General features: G+C 41.0%; 1 protein-coding gene across 2 annotated transcripts in view; it reads left to right on the top strand.

Annotated features, from left to right (window-relative positions):
• The window catches only part of tenm3 (teneurin transmembrane protein 3), a 233,324-nt gene that overhangs the window by 63,348 nt on the left and 154,068 nt on the right, over window positions 1-15,908 (top strand). For both annotated transcript variants that reach the window (XM_078267356.1, XM_078267346.1), the window contains one exon: window positions 13,080-13,347. Coding sequence is in view for 1 of the 2 variants with exons in the window: in XM_078267346.1 (XP_078123472.1) it covers window positions 13,080-13,347 (268 nt within the window). In the remaining variant the exon portion in view is untranslated. The remainder of the gene's footprint in view (window positions 1-13,079; window positions 13,348-15,908) is intronic.

Below are 15,908 nucleotides of genomic sequence, written 5' to 3'. Positions count from 1 at the left end.
AAATACAATCTGGCCCCACTTTCTTTTTTTTTTATAAAATGTAGACTACTGTAGCTTAAATTACATCTAGTGAAATCCCTTCCCAGGGCTGCTTGTGTCTAAGAGGATTACTGGGACGCTAACACTGGCATTAAAGGGGTCTCTGAGTACTAACTGTCAGTCTTGGCCGACCTGTTGTAGAAACACTGTGACGGACTACCCTTTCCCTCTCACATTCTTTCCTTGCCTTCTTTGCTGCATCCCATTATGTTTTCATTTCATGCTTTCTCTTCCTCTCTTCCTTCTCCTTTCACTTTGTCTTAATACCTTCACGTGTGTCACTTTTAGTTTCTTTCTCTGGGTCTTCACTTGTCCTTCCCCTCCCTCTGTTCCTCCTCTCTCTCTTTCCCTCCATGTCTCTTTTTTCTTTAAAAGGAGATGTGTATTGTCAAATGCAGTGGCCATGAAAACACCAATTTTACAGCACAGGAGTTACTGGCGAGAAGTGGGGAGAAAGAGCACACACACACACTAACACACGTTTGTACGCGAGGCCCCCTATTTACTCCACTTTATCTTTGCATAGCAAAATATGGGTTTTAATGTTGTGAATATCGAGTACATCCCCTTTAAACAGATGCCCCAATAACAGACTGGAATGGGATTTGTTTCTGTTGGCTAAATAGCAGAATTATGGCTTCAGCCATTTGTTCGTTTTAATGTAAACCAACTCCTGTGATGTTTCATCTCAGCCTCAGCAATCACTTCTGTTCATTACCACTCTCATACACAGTGATATATTTCTAGCCTCGTTTGGAGAGAAACATCTGCATTTAGCAAACATTTAGCTCATCTCCAGATGACCCGAGTGCCGGTTCATATTCTTAGCTGAGGATCAGAGCTGTCTCCTTGTGCTAGACACACACATGCTACTTTCCCTTAATCAATTCAGGCTTTGCAATTCATCCTGTTGACAGTGAAGGTATTGGAGGGTCTCACATCTCTCAGGGAGTTTCCCCACTGGTTCAATCCTGTGTTTTCTTGCCCCCTTTTCAAGGCCATATTGTACTTCCAATGTGCTGTTTGTATTAATAATAATAATAATAATAATATGGTTTGGTTGTAAGGTACCTCTCATAAAGTATAGCTCAAGGTGGTCAAAGTGCACTGAGTTAAAAAGACAGGCAGGAAGATGAGACAAATGATGCAAGAGGTGGCTGTGGCACAGGTGGTAGAACGGTCCCCTATCGGAAGGTTGGCGGTTCGATCCAGGGCCCTGCAGTCCCATGTCGGAGTGTCCTTGGGCAAGACACTGAACCCCGAATTGCTCCCGTGAATGTGTATCTGATGAGCAGGTAGCACCTTGTACGGCAGCCTCTGTCAAAGTGTATGAATATGTGTGAATGGTTCCTGTGCTATGTAAAAACGCTTTGAGTTGTCGTTAAGACTAGAAAAGCGCTATATAAATGCAGTCCATTTACAAAAATGCAATCAAAAGACAAAGTAAAATCCACAGTCTAGGCTTTTTTATCTTCAGAGAGAGCGGTCCAGACTTTTAAAGCATAGTTCATGAACGCTGCATCACTCTTTGTTCCTGATGTGGTTGTGAGTGACCAATAGGCTGGAGGCTACCAGAGAATTGTCTGTGAAGGCCAGCCCTAATTCGTAAAGAGCTCTAAATATAAAGTGACACAGAGCAGTTTACCCAGGACTAATATGATATACTCCCTTCTTTCTTTTGTCTGGGTGGAAATTTCTGAATAGGCTGAGGAAGACCATCAATGAGAGACTTACACAAGAGCAGTCTGCTTGGTAAAAGAATATTAGTTTAATATAGTAGTATAATTAGTCTGCCAGTATATTTTACAATTAAAAGGGGAATATAGGCAACAATATCGGTCATTTATTCTTACCCTATAATACGATCCACAGGAGTGCTTTCTGTCCTCATATCTGAACCAGAGAACGTAACGGTCTTATTTTTTAAACATGTTGTTAACATTGTGAAACAGTCGCAGTTTGGTTATGTTTAGGTGCAGAGACTACTTGGTTATGTTTAGTTATATTTGGTTTGGGTTCAAAATCAGTGTATCTGTTACGTTAGTTTACTTCCAGTTGCACACGTGATGCAGAACATGACATGTTTTGTTTGTTCAGTAAAGTAACAATTTACAGTTTACATTTTGCTGTTTACTTTTACTTTTAAACGGGATATGAACCCCGGTCTCTTCTCTTGGGTCTAAGTCCTGTGTTTGTTTGAGCCATCTACCACCGCCAACCTGTCCCTTAAGCAGAGTTTGGCACTCTAATACTTTGTCACATTACTTCCTGCTTTGCTCCTGTCATAATTACTGCGGACTAGAGGGTGCCGCCATTATAAATGCAAATATGGGTCGTAATTGCTGCTTGAACAAACAAATCGTAGCTTTAAAATGTAGCTTTAGTTTCAAATTTAGGCCCTGTTTACATGATGACGCTCACGGGTAAAAACGACAAAACATTTTATCAGATGTGCCTTTCGTTTACACGGCGACTGCGTTTTTAGGGCTTAAAAACGCAAAAAAGTGAAACCACCCTCCAGAGTGGAAATCTTAAAAATGCTCCACCGTCGCGTTACCGTCTAAAGGGTAAAAACGCAAAAGTCTGAAGACAGCGGTGTGGAGAGAGACGAGAAAAAGGCGTCCAGGTAGTCTGTTGTTACGGAGTAGGCTACAGAAATGATAGGCTCCTGTTATCTAAAAGATTTTCAATGTAATGGCTCAATATTTAAATGATTTCGACAGTGTGGATAAGGTTGTTATAGTTCGATGACCATATGTAGGCTATTCATTTGAGCCAGAGTAGGCTACAACGTTGTGGATGAAGAGAAAGAGAGAGAGAGAGTGGCAGCGGCCAGCGGGCTGAGGAGGGTCTGCTTCAGCCTCCTCAGCCCGCTGCCTCTCACTCTCAAGCAGCGGCTGAAGGGCTGCGAGGCTCAGGATATTGGTAGTGCTCCCGTGGGTGCTGTGCTGTGGCTTATCACGGTCGACTGTGCCGGTCATCATCAGACAAACGTGCAAATCCACCTCCTCGTCTGTAAAGACAAAATTGTCAGCTTTTGTTGTTTGCTTCGCCATGTTTTGGTTTTGCGCTACTAAGGAGAGAAGTAGAAGGAAGGTTCTACGTAGGCGCGCGGCCTTGGTGGGGTTGTGTGGCAGTGCAACCTAGCCGCCTGGCGTGCATACTACATCGAATTTCACACACTTTTGCGTCACCATATGTAAAAAGGCTTTCCCCCCCAAAACTCTCGTCTAAACGCGGAATAAAAAGTGAGAACACAACTCCACTTTTGCGCTTTCTCTTCAGATCGTTTCCGTCTAAACACAGCCTTAGAGACGCAAACGTAACTTCTTGCTGTCGTGTTTGATGCAGACAGCACTTGTAAAAGCCACGTGATATCATGTTTGCTGGTGTAGTGCATTATGCCTCATGAACGAGAAGAGTCTGAGTGGTAATTTCAGTCAGCCAGACACAATCCATGGCAGCTCATTTTTCTAAAAGTCTAGACCTGACTTTACTTAACAAGATTTATCTGCTGTATTGCCTTTTACTAAAACAATTTTATTGAGCACATTGATTACAATATGTCTGTGTGCGGATTAGTATGTGCTCTGTGCCCAATGCACACCTTTTACTTTCCGTCACTTTGGGTTTTCATAGTCTAATTATGAAATGTTCATAAGAATTCATGTTGTTACAAATGGCATCATTACAGTGCTGGCGTGTTTTTATTTGTGGGAACAAAACTGTAAGCCTCTCACACAGTGTTTTACCTCTTTAAACAGAAGACACAGCCTACGCTCTCTGTAATTTGGCATCGGCTAAAAACATATGTAATATGATTAGTATTTCTGATCTGTGTAGCAGTGTAATACTGCGCCTGTCTCAATCGAATTGGAATGATCCCACCTTCAAAACATCTCTGCGCCCTCTGTCTCTCTTTTCCTGTGTTTTATTTTCTATCCTTTTTCCTGGAGTGGGTCATTGAGCAGAGAGGGACACTCTCCACCTACATGCCCCACAAAGGCAGCCCGTGGCTGGGGAGAGAGGCCTTTCTTACTCCCCTCTCCTTGCTGGGAGTCCAGAGGTGGAATGAGTTTTCACGCCTCAAAAACCACGAGTCTTAACTCTTCTACTGACCTCTTTTACTGTGTCGATAAGCCTTTTACTTTTCCCAGGATCTATTCTCTATTCTTTTTTTTTTCTTTTTCTCCCCGAAATCTCTCATTCCTACCCTCCCTGTCTTACCTCTTGCTGTTCCTCTCTTTCAGTCCACCTTGTTCTCTGTCCACCTCGTCTAAACTCTGTTGACCATTGTTGTTGCTTCTGAAACTTTTAATTGACTTCTTGTGTCACCTTCTGTTCTTTCTGTATCCTCTTTTCTTCTCACCTTGTTCAATTTTCTATCAACAGTGATGGAGTTTAACACAAACCCTGACCCCGGCTTCAATTGGCCTTAAAAAAAAAAAAATATAGCAACAAAATCAAACACAACTTTTCAGAACAAAAGTTATCAATGGCTCTATAGTCTATATTAAGACTGTGCATTAGAGGTGTGAATCTTCACTGATCTCCCGATTCGATTACGATGCGTCAAATACATTTTTCTATTAAAGCCACATAGGATATTTAATTCATAGGTTTTGAGGCTTCAAAAACAAAACATTCTGCAGTGCTCTAACACTAAATAAATTGGATACATAAAACTACAGCACTGAGCACATGGCACTTCCCGAATGTGCAAAACATAACAGAATATGTAAACAGAACGGTTGTTAGGCATACATTAAATTGTAAACAGATTTTTTTTTTCAGAAAAGAGAGCTACTTTTTTTGAGTGTACACCAAATTCTGAGTTCAGTCAAAAAGAACAAAACCCTGGAAACACTGACAAGGAAAATGTATAATATTTGACTTGGTTTATGAGAGAGAGAGAGAGAGAGAGAGAGAGAGAGAGAGAGCGAGGAAAGGTAGTTATGCAGAGGGAGAATAATTGCTGTACAAGAACAGAGAGAGTGATTGGCATATAGAGATCCATACATGGAGACAGAGAGTCATAGTGAAGCGTGTCATAGCTCTGCCTTTGACAAATAACCTCTTCCCTCAACCTCACTGCTCCACTGAGATGGCAATTTACTGTGCACACATCAGTCCATCACACTGAGAGCACTGTGTGTGTGTGTGTGTGTGTGTGTGTGTATTCTGGAGTAAAATCATACTCTGAGGGTTCACACTTTTGCTGCAAAACATTTGTCCTGCCATACTGTAACTACAGCATGGTCAGTATGTACACACAGAGCAGTTCCAGGAGGATCACAGAGGCATGGCTTTCTGTTCCTTTTTTTTTTTCTTCTTTCTCAAATGTCCTTTCAGCTCATCTTACAGTATGTGTCTTCACTTGTTAATTCAAGCACACAGCAGAGTCCCTCTGGGAGGTAATTAAGCAATGAGAGGGAGTGAGACCTCCTGATTTTGGCACTGTTGTGCTGTGTTATACCTATGACTAAAGGCTGAGTGCCTACAGAGCAACCACTGGACAGATAATGGTTTTCCCAGCGGGACATAGGCTACTGTATAAGAGCGTGCTGGTAATCATCTGTTCCAAGACACTGGAATGAGATTACTGGCTAGGAAGACCAGGTTCATTTAGATCCAAAAAAAGAGGTAAATCATTTATTCAACAAACTTGTAAGGAATGTTTTCTGATCAGTGTCCATTAACAGTCCTGATGTCCCTGCACCTTTTCTTTTGTTTTAGTTTCATCCCACAGACGTATGAATATGTTCTGATATAGTTAGTTATGTTTTATTATTTTCATCACTAGTGTTAAGTTGTTTGATCTTTTTTGGTGACAAAACATCTGGGTGAAAACACTGAATACTGAACAGACTGAAATAAAATAAAATGAATGGCAGTAATGGCTTTCTCATGTTTAATCAACGAGGTGTCTGACAGATACTTGTGTTTTATAATCAGGGAATTGGAGCCCTAAAGTAGCTGGGTCCATTATTGTTTTCCACGCTGTGATTTGTTGTGGGGAGCTGACACAGAAGGCTGCAGCCTCTCCACAACACTGATTGTGTGCATGGATTTTACTTAAACTGGGGGTTGGAATTCATTTTAAAATACCTTCTATTAATGGATTTTGTTCTAAATTAATCTTGGTGGACGTGACGTGTGTGTGTGTCTGTGTGTGTGTGTGTGTGTGTGTGTGTGTGTGTGTGTGTGTGTGTGTGTGTGTATGCCATGATTACAGTGGGGGGTTAACAATATCTGTTCCTGCTGCCTATTGTTCAAAACTGTATCAAAAAAGGCCCCCAAAGAGTTTACAAAAATTCAAATTTTAAGATAAAGTGACATTTAATTGATGTAAAAGCAATATGCTCGATTGTGCATCTGACAAAGGCATCTAAATTATGTTTTTTAGAAGTATGGATATCACGAATCCTGCTCAATTTTGGCCTGCTGCAAGTATTACAAATTGTATTTGCTAGATGATATTATAGAAAACTGTGTCAAATTGCATCTGACAATATTTACACTATACTGTAGCATCAGCGCCATCTTTCATATTTTTTAAATGAGAACCTTTGTTAAATTAATTGAGCTTGCATCCTTACTATCAGATCATTTATTCATTTGCCATCGAGCCCACAGTGCTATTCTCCCCCTTTGCAAGTCCATTCAGATGGCCCCAGTTTTCTGTATTTTACAGTGCATTCAATACAATTGAATTGAATTGAATTGGAATTTACAGTGCACCGCATGGAGAAAATGAAACCTCCCATACATATAAAGGGAACTGGCTTCCATCAACACACAATTTCATCTCTTATCACTCCACCAATCTCATTGGTCTCGTCGTTGATTTGCATAGCTTTATCTGTACTTCTTCAGGGTCTGTTGCCCTCTCCTTCTCTTCACTCTGTCTCGCTCTCATCTTTTTTCTGGATCTCGATATTTTCTTCTGCTGAAAAAAGACACACACACACTCCAAAGCAACTGAAAATCCAACGTGTATTGACAAAAAGGAGAGGTTTGTGTGTGTGTGTGTGTGTGTGTGTGTGTGTGTGTGTGTGTGTGTGTGTGTGCGTGCGTGCGTGCGTGTGTGCGTATGTGCATGCGTGTGCATATATGTGACCTGATTGCTTATTGTCCTGCAGGGATTGGGACTTGGCTGTAATATACAATTGTGTGCCTTATTTTCTGATTTGCAGCCCAAGGAGGATTTAACAATAGACTGTTTCGTCCCTGGTGATTATTTGAGAACATGGGGAAATTGATTTGAACTCTAGGAACTTACAATTTGTCCTATCGTGTAGTAGTTATTTAAACTATATGTGGAAGTGATACTGAGTTTGTATTAAAAAATCAAATGAAGTCCATCCGTCTCACAGACCTAATTTATAGTTACACAAATATATCTTGCGTGACAGAGCTGCAGGGGAGGAAGACACTATACTGAATAAAATTATAAACGCTTTAGTTTTTGCCCACATTTTTCATGAGCTGACCTCAAAGATCTAAGACTTTTTCTGTGTATACAAAAGGCTCATTTCTCTCAAATATTGTTCACAAATGTGTGTAAATCCGTGTTAGAGAGCACTTCTACCCTAACCCTAGCCCTATAGGGTTCAGCCGTGAAGAGAACACATCTCCAAAGTGCCAGACGCCATCAAATGTGAGCATTTTCCCTCTCAAGACCCCCCCCAATACAGTAAAACTGCACATTTTAGAGTGGCCTTTTATTGTGGCCAGCCTAACCTGTGCAATAATCATGCCGTCCAATCAGCATCTTGATATGCCACACCCGTGAGGTCTATGGATTATCTCGGCAAAGGAGAAGTGCTCACTAACAGATTTAGACAGATTTGTGAACAATATTTGAGAGAAATAAGCCTTTTGTGTACACAGAAAAAGTCTTAGACCTTTGAGTTCAGCTCAGGAAAAATGGGGGCAAAAACAAGTGTTGCATTTATAATTTTGTTCAGTGTATTTTAATGACCATGTGAGGGGTTCAGTAGGTAGAGCCAAACACCCCAGGGTGTCTGAGTGCAAGTCACATAACTTTCTTATTTGACTGGTAAAGATGAACATGTGGCCCTGATATTCATGATGCTGTGTTTTAATTGCCCTTGAATGTTTTATTGACTTTATCCTCAACATATGCAGTTCATAATTCATAATTCACTACAGTATGCAATTTCTCCTCCGTATACACGACGGATAATTATTTGAGCTTAACTAGTTACTGTACCTGCACATGTTATCAATAACTTGTTGTTGTTTTGTTGTCGTTACAAACTGTATGAGTTATGACTGTGGAAGCCATGACCAAGGCTGCCTTGATGCTATAGAGGAAGCTCTTGGATGCAAATCAGACAAGAGACTATTTAGAGACTGTGTCATTTAGTTTTTTTATGGCAAATGACGATTAATGACTTTTGTCACACTTCAGGGGCCATTTTCACAAAACTCCTGAAGGCTATAAGTAGCTCTTTACTGACTGATATAGGGTAAATCCTAAAAATAACGGCTGTGTCAGCTCTATTTTTAAAACTTCTAGGTTTTTTGAAGGGTAGTTCACGAAACAGAACATTTCTGTCTGTCAGCTGAAGACACACGCACCCACACACACAGACACACACACACACACACACACACACACACACACACACACACACACACACACACACACACACACACATACACACATAAATGCCATATCTATACTGACATTCACTACAAAGAAAAAGCTGGATTATTGAATATCTATGTGTAGATGCTATACATTTGATGCAGGTCCAGATAATCATCAGAAGACTAAGACATTTTTACCAACCAGAAAAAGCATCAACAGACATTTTTGGTGTCAGTGTCCAGGCTGAGGCTGCTGTTTGAGACGCATCACAGACCCATTTGGATGTCACTTAGTGGGCAGGCTGTGTCCCTGCAGGCTGTGACTCTACATATAGTCTATATCCACGACCGTCGACTCCCGGGATTGCTCCATTGCTTCCGGAAATTCCGCCGGACGTCGTTCATTCGGCCGGATGCACGTTACCTTCCTCTTTCTTTGTGTTGGCGTTCTAACCTCCGGTGGATTTCTGAGGACTATTTTTTACTGGTCCTCAGATCTCTGCAGGGTAAATCCAGACAGCTAGCTAGACTATCTGTCCAATCTGAGTTTTCTGTTGAGCGCCTAAAACTATTTTTGAACGTACACTTGCAGAGGCACCATGGCTCCGCCTGGCGCATAGACGATTGTGATTGGTTTAAAGTGCTCATATAATGCTTTTTCCCTTTCCTTTATTGTGTTATATATCTTTTTGTGTGCATGTAGTAGGTTTACAAAGTGAAAAAGCCCAAAGTCCACCCCAAAGGGACTTACCATCTCCAACAGAAAACACTGTTCACAAACTGCTCCAAACAGCTCTATTGTAGTCCAGCCTTTACTTCAGAGACAAACGTGGTCACTTTGGAACACGTTGTAATGCTCGCCTAGCTGCTAGCATGGCACGCCCTCATACTCTGCTTCTGACTGGCTAGTAGTTCTTACCTAGGTACTGTCAGGGCACGCCCTCAAACTCTGAGGAGCTGCAGCAATGTGCAGTACATCAAAAATATGGTGTTTTTTTGAAAATTTAACCATGTAAACCTATTCTGGTACAACCTCTAAGTACAATTATGAACCTAAAAATGAGCATAGTATGATCACTTTAAAGAAATGCCAATAAACCAGAGCACGTTTTTTCTCCCATCCCGGAATGCTGTGTGGACTAGTTAGACCTTCCTCTGCAGCGCTGTGGAGGAAGTTCTGGTAATGTGAGACTACTCTACATATAACCAGAATCAGCTTCATCACAACATGAAAATGCACAGACTGCTAGCCATTTCATTGCTTTTAATTAGGTTTTCTTTCCTTACATGAAGACTGCTCAAAGACACTCTCACAATAGTCTCCAACCAACCAATCACTCTGGGCTGAGTCAAACAACATCATGCTTAGAATTGGGCTTCTTATTCCTCTGTAAAAGTTGCTCTCAGCAGAGTTGTGAAGTGCTCTTGGATTAAATAATACTTTGTTCATACTTTGTTTGATTACAAAACAGTTTTCGCTGTGTATTCCTGTTATCTAAGCATGAAAATGATTTTACAAAAATCACAAGTTGAAACTGGGATGTGACTTTAATGTTTGTCTTCAATATAGAAGGCCTGTGTCCCATACATTAGGATACTCATTACAGTAAAGGAGTTGGTCCATGCACGCATGCATGTTGTCCCTTTTGCGTTACACAGTTTGGACTTACACACACAAGGACGTCATCGCTGAGGTCACACACGCTGAACAAATCGTGCATACCCAAATTTAACACTTTTTTAAAAGTATTTTGGGGGTAAAAGAATACAAATTCTGGCATTAGGCTTAATAGTACCAGACACATAGAGACCAGAGATACAGTATTTTGGAAGATCGAATGGGACGTTGATTCTGACACACAAGTGAGCGATTTTTTTCTGCTGCATTAAGACTTTTTGTCTGTCAGCTAGGGCGATAAATCTCCCTGCCTCCCTCTCATTGAGATTAATTCATCACTTTTTTAGGCAAACAGTACCCAGAGTAATGTGCGTGTCTGTGTGTTGTTTTTCAGCATCTGAGTGAATAAAAGGTGTTTAGATTTACATTTGCAGTGATGACACACAGTTGTAGACTTGTTAATGATGCCTGAACACTCATCCAGAAAATCCTGACTTTGTGTGAGTGTGTGTGTGTGTGTGTGTGTGTGTGTGTGTGTGTGTGTGTGTGTGTGTTTAGCCTTGAAGGTTTGCATAAGTGGAGTAATTACTAAGTCGGCAAAACAACATATGGAGAGAAAGAGAGCGAGGGGGAGGGGTGGAGCGAGCACAAACAAAAATCCCACCCTACTTCTCCTGCACATATCCCTCCTTTTCTCCTTTGCTTTCTATTTGGGCAGTGGAGAATGAATAACAGCAGGGCTGGGAAATGGAGACGTGATGCTCTTTATGCAAATCAAATACCAGCATTGCCATTCATTTCCTTCAGAGCACTCTGAGGACAGAAAAGGAGCCAAAAAGCAATGGGGGAAAAAACAGCAGAGAAAAGTTGAAGCCAGGTCAACTTTAAACAAATATTTTTACAAAAACGAAGTGGGGTTTTGTGAAGGCCAATCACTGATCAGTATTCAGGCTGGCTGGGCTGAGCTGAGTAAAGGATTGGTCATAATTCTCCCCGGCCCTGACCGCAGGGAAATTTACATCCAAGCCCACAGTCGGTAAATGCTGAATTTGACAGCAACAAGCTTTTCTTCTTACATTTGTCTTAGATGATCTTTAAAAGGAACAGCATGACATCAAGATTCAAGAAGTGTTTATCAGCAGATAGACCCATTTCCATTGAATGTATTCATCACTGTAATACATTTGATTAAAATTTCATCTGACAGTGACAGACTCTTCTAGTGGTTGTTTGCTGTGGGGAACAGCACCTCATGGCTATATAATATAACAGAAAGGAAACCAAAGGACAAGGTGGCAGTGTGTGTGAATTTAGAGGAAAACAGCAAAGGTTTGGAGTCAGTTATTCTCACTTAGAACAGCCACTCAAACATAACATCATAATGTCACATTTTGAGCCATAAATGGACTCTGGGACGCACACAAAATCGGACATGTACACACACAGAACACTATATAGAGGTGAATCTCAGAACATTTTTTGACTTTGTATTTAATTTCATTGCCACCGCCTATATAAAAATTAAAGGTCTGCCATTGATCTTTCTCGGCATCTTCAATCTCTCCATCTGTTGCCTCAGGGCTGGTGTATTTAGGGGAGCTGTCTGACTCTAAGAAGTCACTGTTAAAGTCTCAACAGCTTGAACTGTTACAGGCACCATAGTTAGATTCCTGCCAATTACAGCATCACAGACATTCACAGATATTCACATTTACTTTGATAACCAGTAAAAGTCTGTGACAGTCTGTCACGAGAATCCATTATATTTTCTTACAGATAAGACACTGTGTTTGATTGGACGGAGATATGTGATCTGAAGTGGGTATATTATATATATATATATATATATATATATATATATATATATATATATATATATATATATATATATATATGATTTGAGGGGACAGGTCTCCTGGTCCTTAAGGACAAACACTCTCCCTAAAACAAACAATAAACCGCTTAGTTACCAATGCCAGGTCTGTAACAAACCCTCAAAGGAAAAAAACTCCAAAATACAACCCTTCCAAAGCCCACAAATTGCATTTTTTGGCCTGGCAACATGAGAGGCAGGCACAAACTGACTTGAAAAGCGAAGAATCTGCTCCTGTCTGTGATATAATATATATAATAGAATATGTTTTCCCCACAGCACTAAACCGGATACGGATAAGTTGAAGTGTAATAGAGCTCGAGTGTGGTTCCGGAAGTAAAAATTCCATTCATTTCCCCCATAACATTTTGATTATTAGCCATAATGTCTAAAGGTAGACTGGCCACGAACTGTGAGATTGTGAAACGAAGGTTTATACCTCTGTAGAAAACACAAGGCACTATAATACCAACCTTGTTTTACGAATAACATGTTTTATTTGCAATGTCATGGAGAAGTATTACATTACCTACAATCCTAAGCATATCAGCGACGTCTCTGATTGGTAAAGCTCGCTGTTACCATGGAAATGTTTACCGCACCCGGGAACCCACGAACGGCTATAGCGAGCTGCTATGTCTATGTCTAAGTCTATGATCGTTTATGTACCTTGTCTTTGCATTTTTGGCTGTTTTCGAAATTTTCCTTTGAGCCAAATCAAATATTTTATGGTCAGGATTCATCTCGTAGCTAGTTAGCTTGGTTCCGGGCGTAAAACTCTTTATATAAGCATTTTATGAAACATAAATGAGATATTGAATGAGAAAATCACTTCCGTAAGTGGAGCCGTGTGTGTGTGTGCGGTCACTCTATAAAAGCAGAACGAAGACAAGCATCCTTCTAAACATGCTTCTCCTTTCTTGTTGACAGAGCAACCATCCAATCACCACGGCTCCACCCTGCCTCCAGTACCTCCGCCCCACCGCCAGCAGCCCTCAATAACAGCTCTCAACCAATCCCTGGGCTCCACGCACCACGCTGGCCAATCACTGAATTCTACGCGTCAGCTAACCCCTCCTACTGGAAGCCCGGCCCCTGTGGCCGGCCAATCACCAGCCGAGCTGCAGACCACACCCCCCGAGAGCGTCCCGCTGCAAGACAGCTGGGTGCTGGGTAGCAATGTGCCTCTGGAAACAAGGTAAACTGACTTCTTAATATCCTATCTTACTTTTCATCTGCCTATGCCATTTTTCTTCAGTATGTTCAGCACTATCCCTTAACTTTGACACAAAAGAGCCATAGTGTAGTCACCAGGGTCAGCATTGCTGCTTATGGTGACAGTGATGATGGAGTGATGTTAGTCACTGGTGCTTAGTGGGGCTGTCCTCAAAATGGGAAGTGTGAAAAAAAAATATGAAAGGTAATGTTATGCCAAATCACAAACAAATGAAGGTTTAGTGTAACAGGTACCCAAAAGAAATACATAACATTAGGCATGAAATCCTTTTGTCAATTTGTTTGGCCTGCTTTACTCACTTATGTTGGTGTCTCTTCTGTGATCAGGTTGTATAGTGAATGTAGTTACATTTTAATAATGAGATGAGATAAGCAATGAGGCCAATCTTGATCCGGTCTCTTCCATTCTGACAAACATCATTTTGTTGTATGAAACTCTACTTAGAGTTTATTCTAACTTGAAGGGTCAATAAATAATTCCAAAGGTGTTAAAATCCATTACTCTAGAGGAGTATTAGGAGCAGACTAATACAATGTTTGATTCAAGTTAAACCTAATCTCACATAGTCAGACCTATCTCCACAGCACAGTGTCAGTGCTGAAGTATGGTCTGGCTACAACATTAAAACGTTTGCATTTCTTTAAATCAATCACACTGGCGGCGGTGAGCCCCAGATGCAGCGACTGTGCCCTTGCTAAATAGATAGCAGAGATAGTGGAAGAGGAGAGCCATGCACCTGATCTCAGGCTTTATCCCAGCACTGCACATCTGGTGAAATCTACACATCTGCATACCTAAACGACAGATTAGGTTGATTGCCAATGACTCAAAAATGACTTAGGAGCACTCTATTTAACGCTGTGTTACGGGCCCACAATGGCAGTTTTAACAATGTGACCGTTCTATTTAACATAGTTACACATAGTTAATGTTGTGAAACAGAAATAGTTAAGTTTGGGGCAACACAAATACTTAGGTTAGGGTTAGGAAAAGATCAGGGTTTGACTTAAAATAAGTCACGTAAAACTACTAAAATGAGGACGTAACTACGTCACAGACGCACCTACATTACATCGTAAAAGTTGGTTGATTTAAAAAAGTGATTGTTGGTTTCACACAGGACACGAACCCCGGTATTCTGACTGAAAGTCCTATGTTTGTTTGGTCACTTTGTCACCTAACTTTCTCACTTACACCTAACTGCTAACGTAAATATTGGTCGTTATGAGCTTCTTGCACAATCAACCTATGTGGCTGTTTTCTTGGTAAGGATGGTCTGGCTGAAACCTAAACGATTGTTGCTGTGGTGTTTTGTATTCAAATGCTGAATCTCAATTATTTGTGGCAACTCCAAGCCTCCACTGTTACTGTGCGAGGCAGCCTCTGTGTGATGTATTATGAACATCATGTGGAGTGACACCAGTATTATAATTGAAACATAATTGCCACTTCATCATCTGGACCATGGAGATCTTCCCAAATTTACAGAAAAGATAGTGGTGCACTCTCCTGCCAGACCCTTGTTTAAATAAAAGGAAAATGTCAAACAGTTTAATCTAATATTTATTCATTAGAGATCTTGGGCTTGATAAAAGATTTAAAGGAAGAGGCATTGATTGGTACTTGACTATGTGACAAAGTGAAATGGACTGCCACCCCAAATGTGGTCGTATTGTGAGGGATGCCAGTTTAAAAAAATGTGAAATGTGTGTGACATTCAGCCAACAAAGGCACTGAACTAACATGCTCTAGCTCATTATAAATGTGGTGGAATTTCCATGCTATAAAAACAGTGGTACCCCGTTCTCACTCAGGACAGTGTCCAACATAACCTCATAACATTTCCAGGCAGAGAAGTAGTTTAACTCTGTGTCTCCATAGATGACGGTAGAGCTGTATGATAACACAGTGCTGCCTCATCCTGCCTAGGCCATGGAGGAAGTAAACACGTAACACATTCTGTCTGTGCTGAGGAATTTGGGTTAAGCATATGTGTTTACGCCTAGTTCAGCTAAACTTTAAAAAGTTGAAATACTCCTTCAGGAGGACGGGAACTTCAGAAGTTGGGGTGGCACCCACACTGAACTGTGCGATCCTAATTTCTCCTCAATTGGAGATTTAATTAAATGCTTCTGTGTAAATCATCAAAGACTACTGAAACTTCTTCACTTATGTGAAATGAGTTGTGCTGCTACAGAATGTAGAATGAAATTTTATGTATCATCTTTATATTTATTTGAAATTGTTAAACATTTCCTGTGTATGAACATTTTCCCAGAACACAGGGGCCCTCTTATACTTGATGGGTTGGAATTTTAGTGTATGATATAAAGGCCCTGACACACCAAGCCGACGGCCAGGCACTAGTGGCGACGAAAGCCCTCGTCGCCTTTGTCTTGGCCAAAAAATAGAACTGGCACACACCGCAGAGACCACCAAGTACCACATAAGGAAATAACTCTCCATACCAGCAGGCGGCGGTAATCTATTTGTCATTCAAAAAGGGAAACCGGATAACGTTG

The sequence above is a fragment of the Sander vitreus genome, chromosome 2 (assembly GCF_031162955.1).
Source record: "Sander vitreus isolate 19-12246 chromosome 2, sanVit1, whole genome shotgun sequence".
Classification (NCBI taxonomy): domain Eukaryota; kingdom Metazoa; phylum Chordata; class Actinopteri; order Perciformes; family Percidae; genus Sander; species Sander vitreus.
Note: the sequence above shows the minus strand (reverse complement) of the source record. Positions and strands in the feature narration are given on the sequence as shown.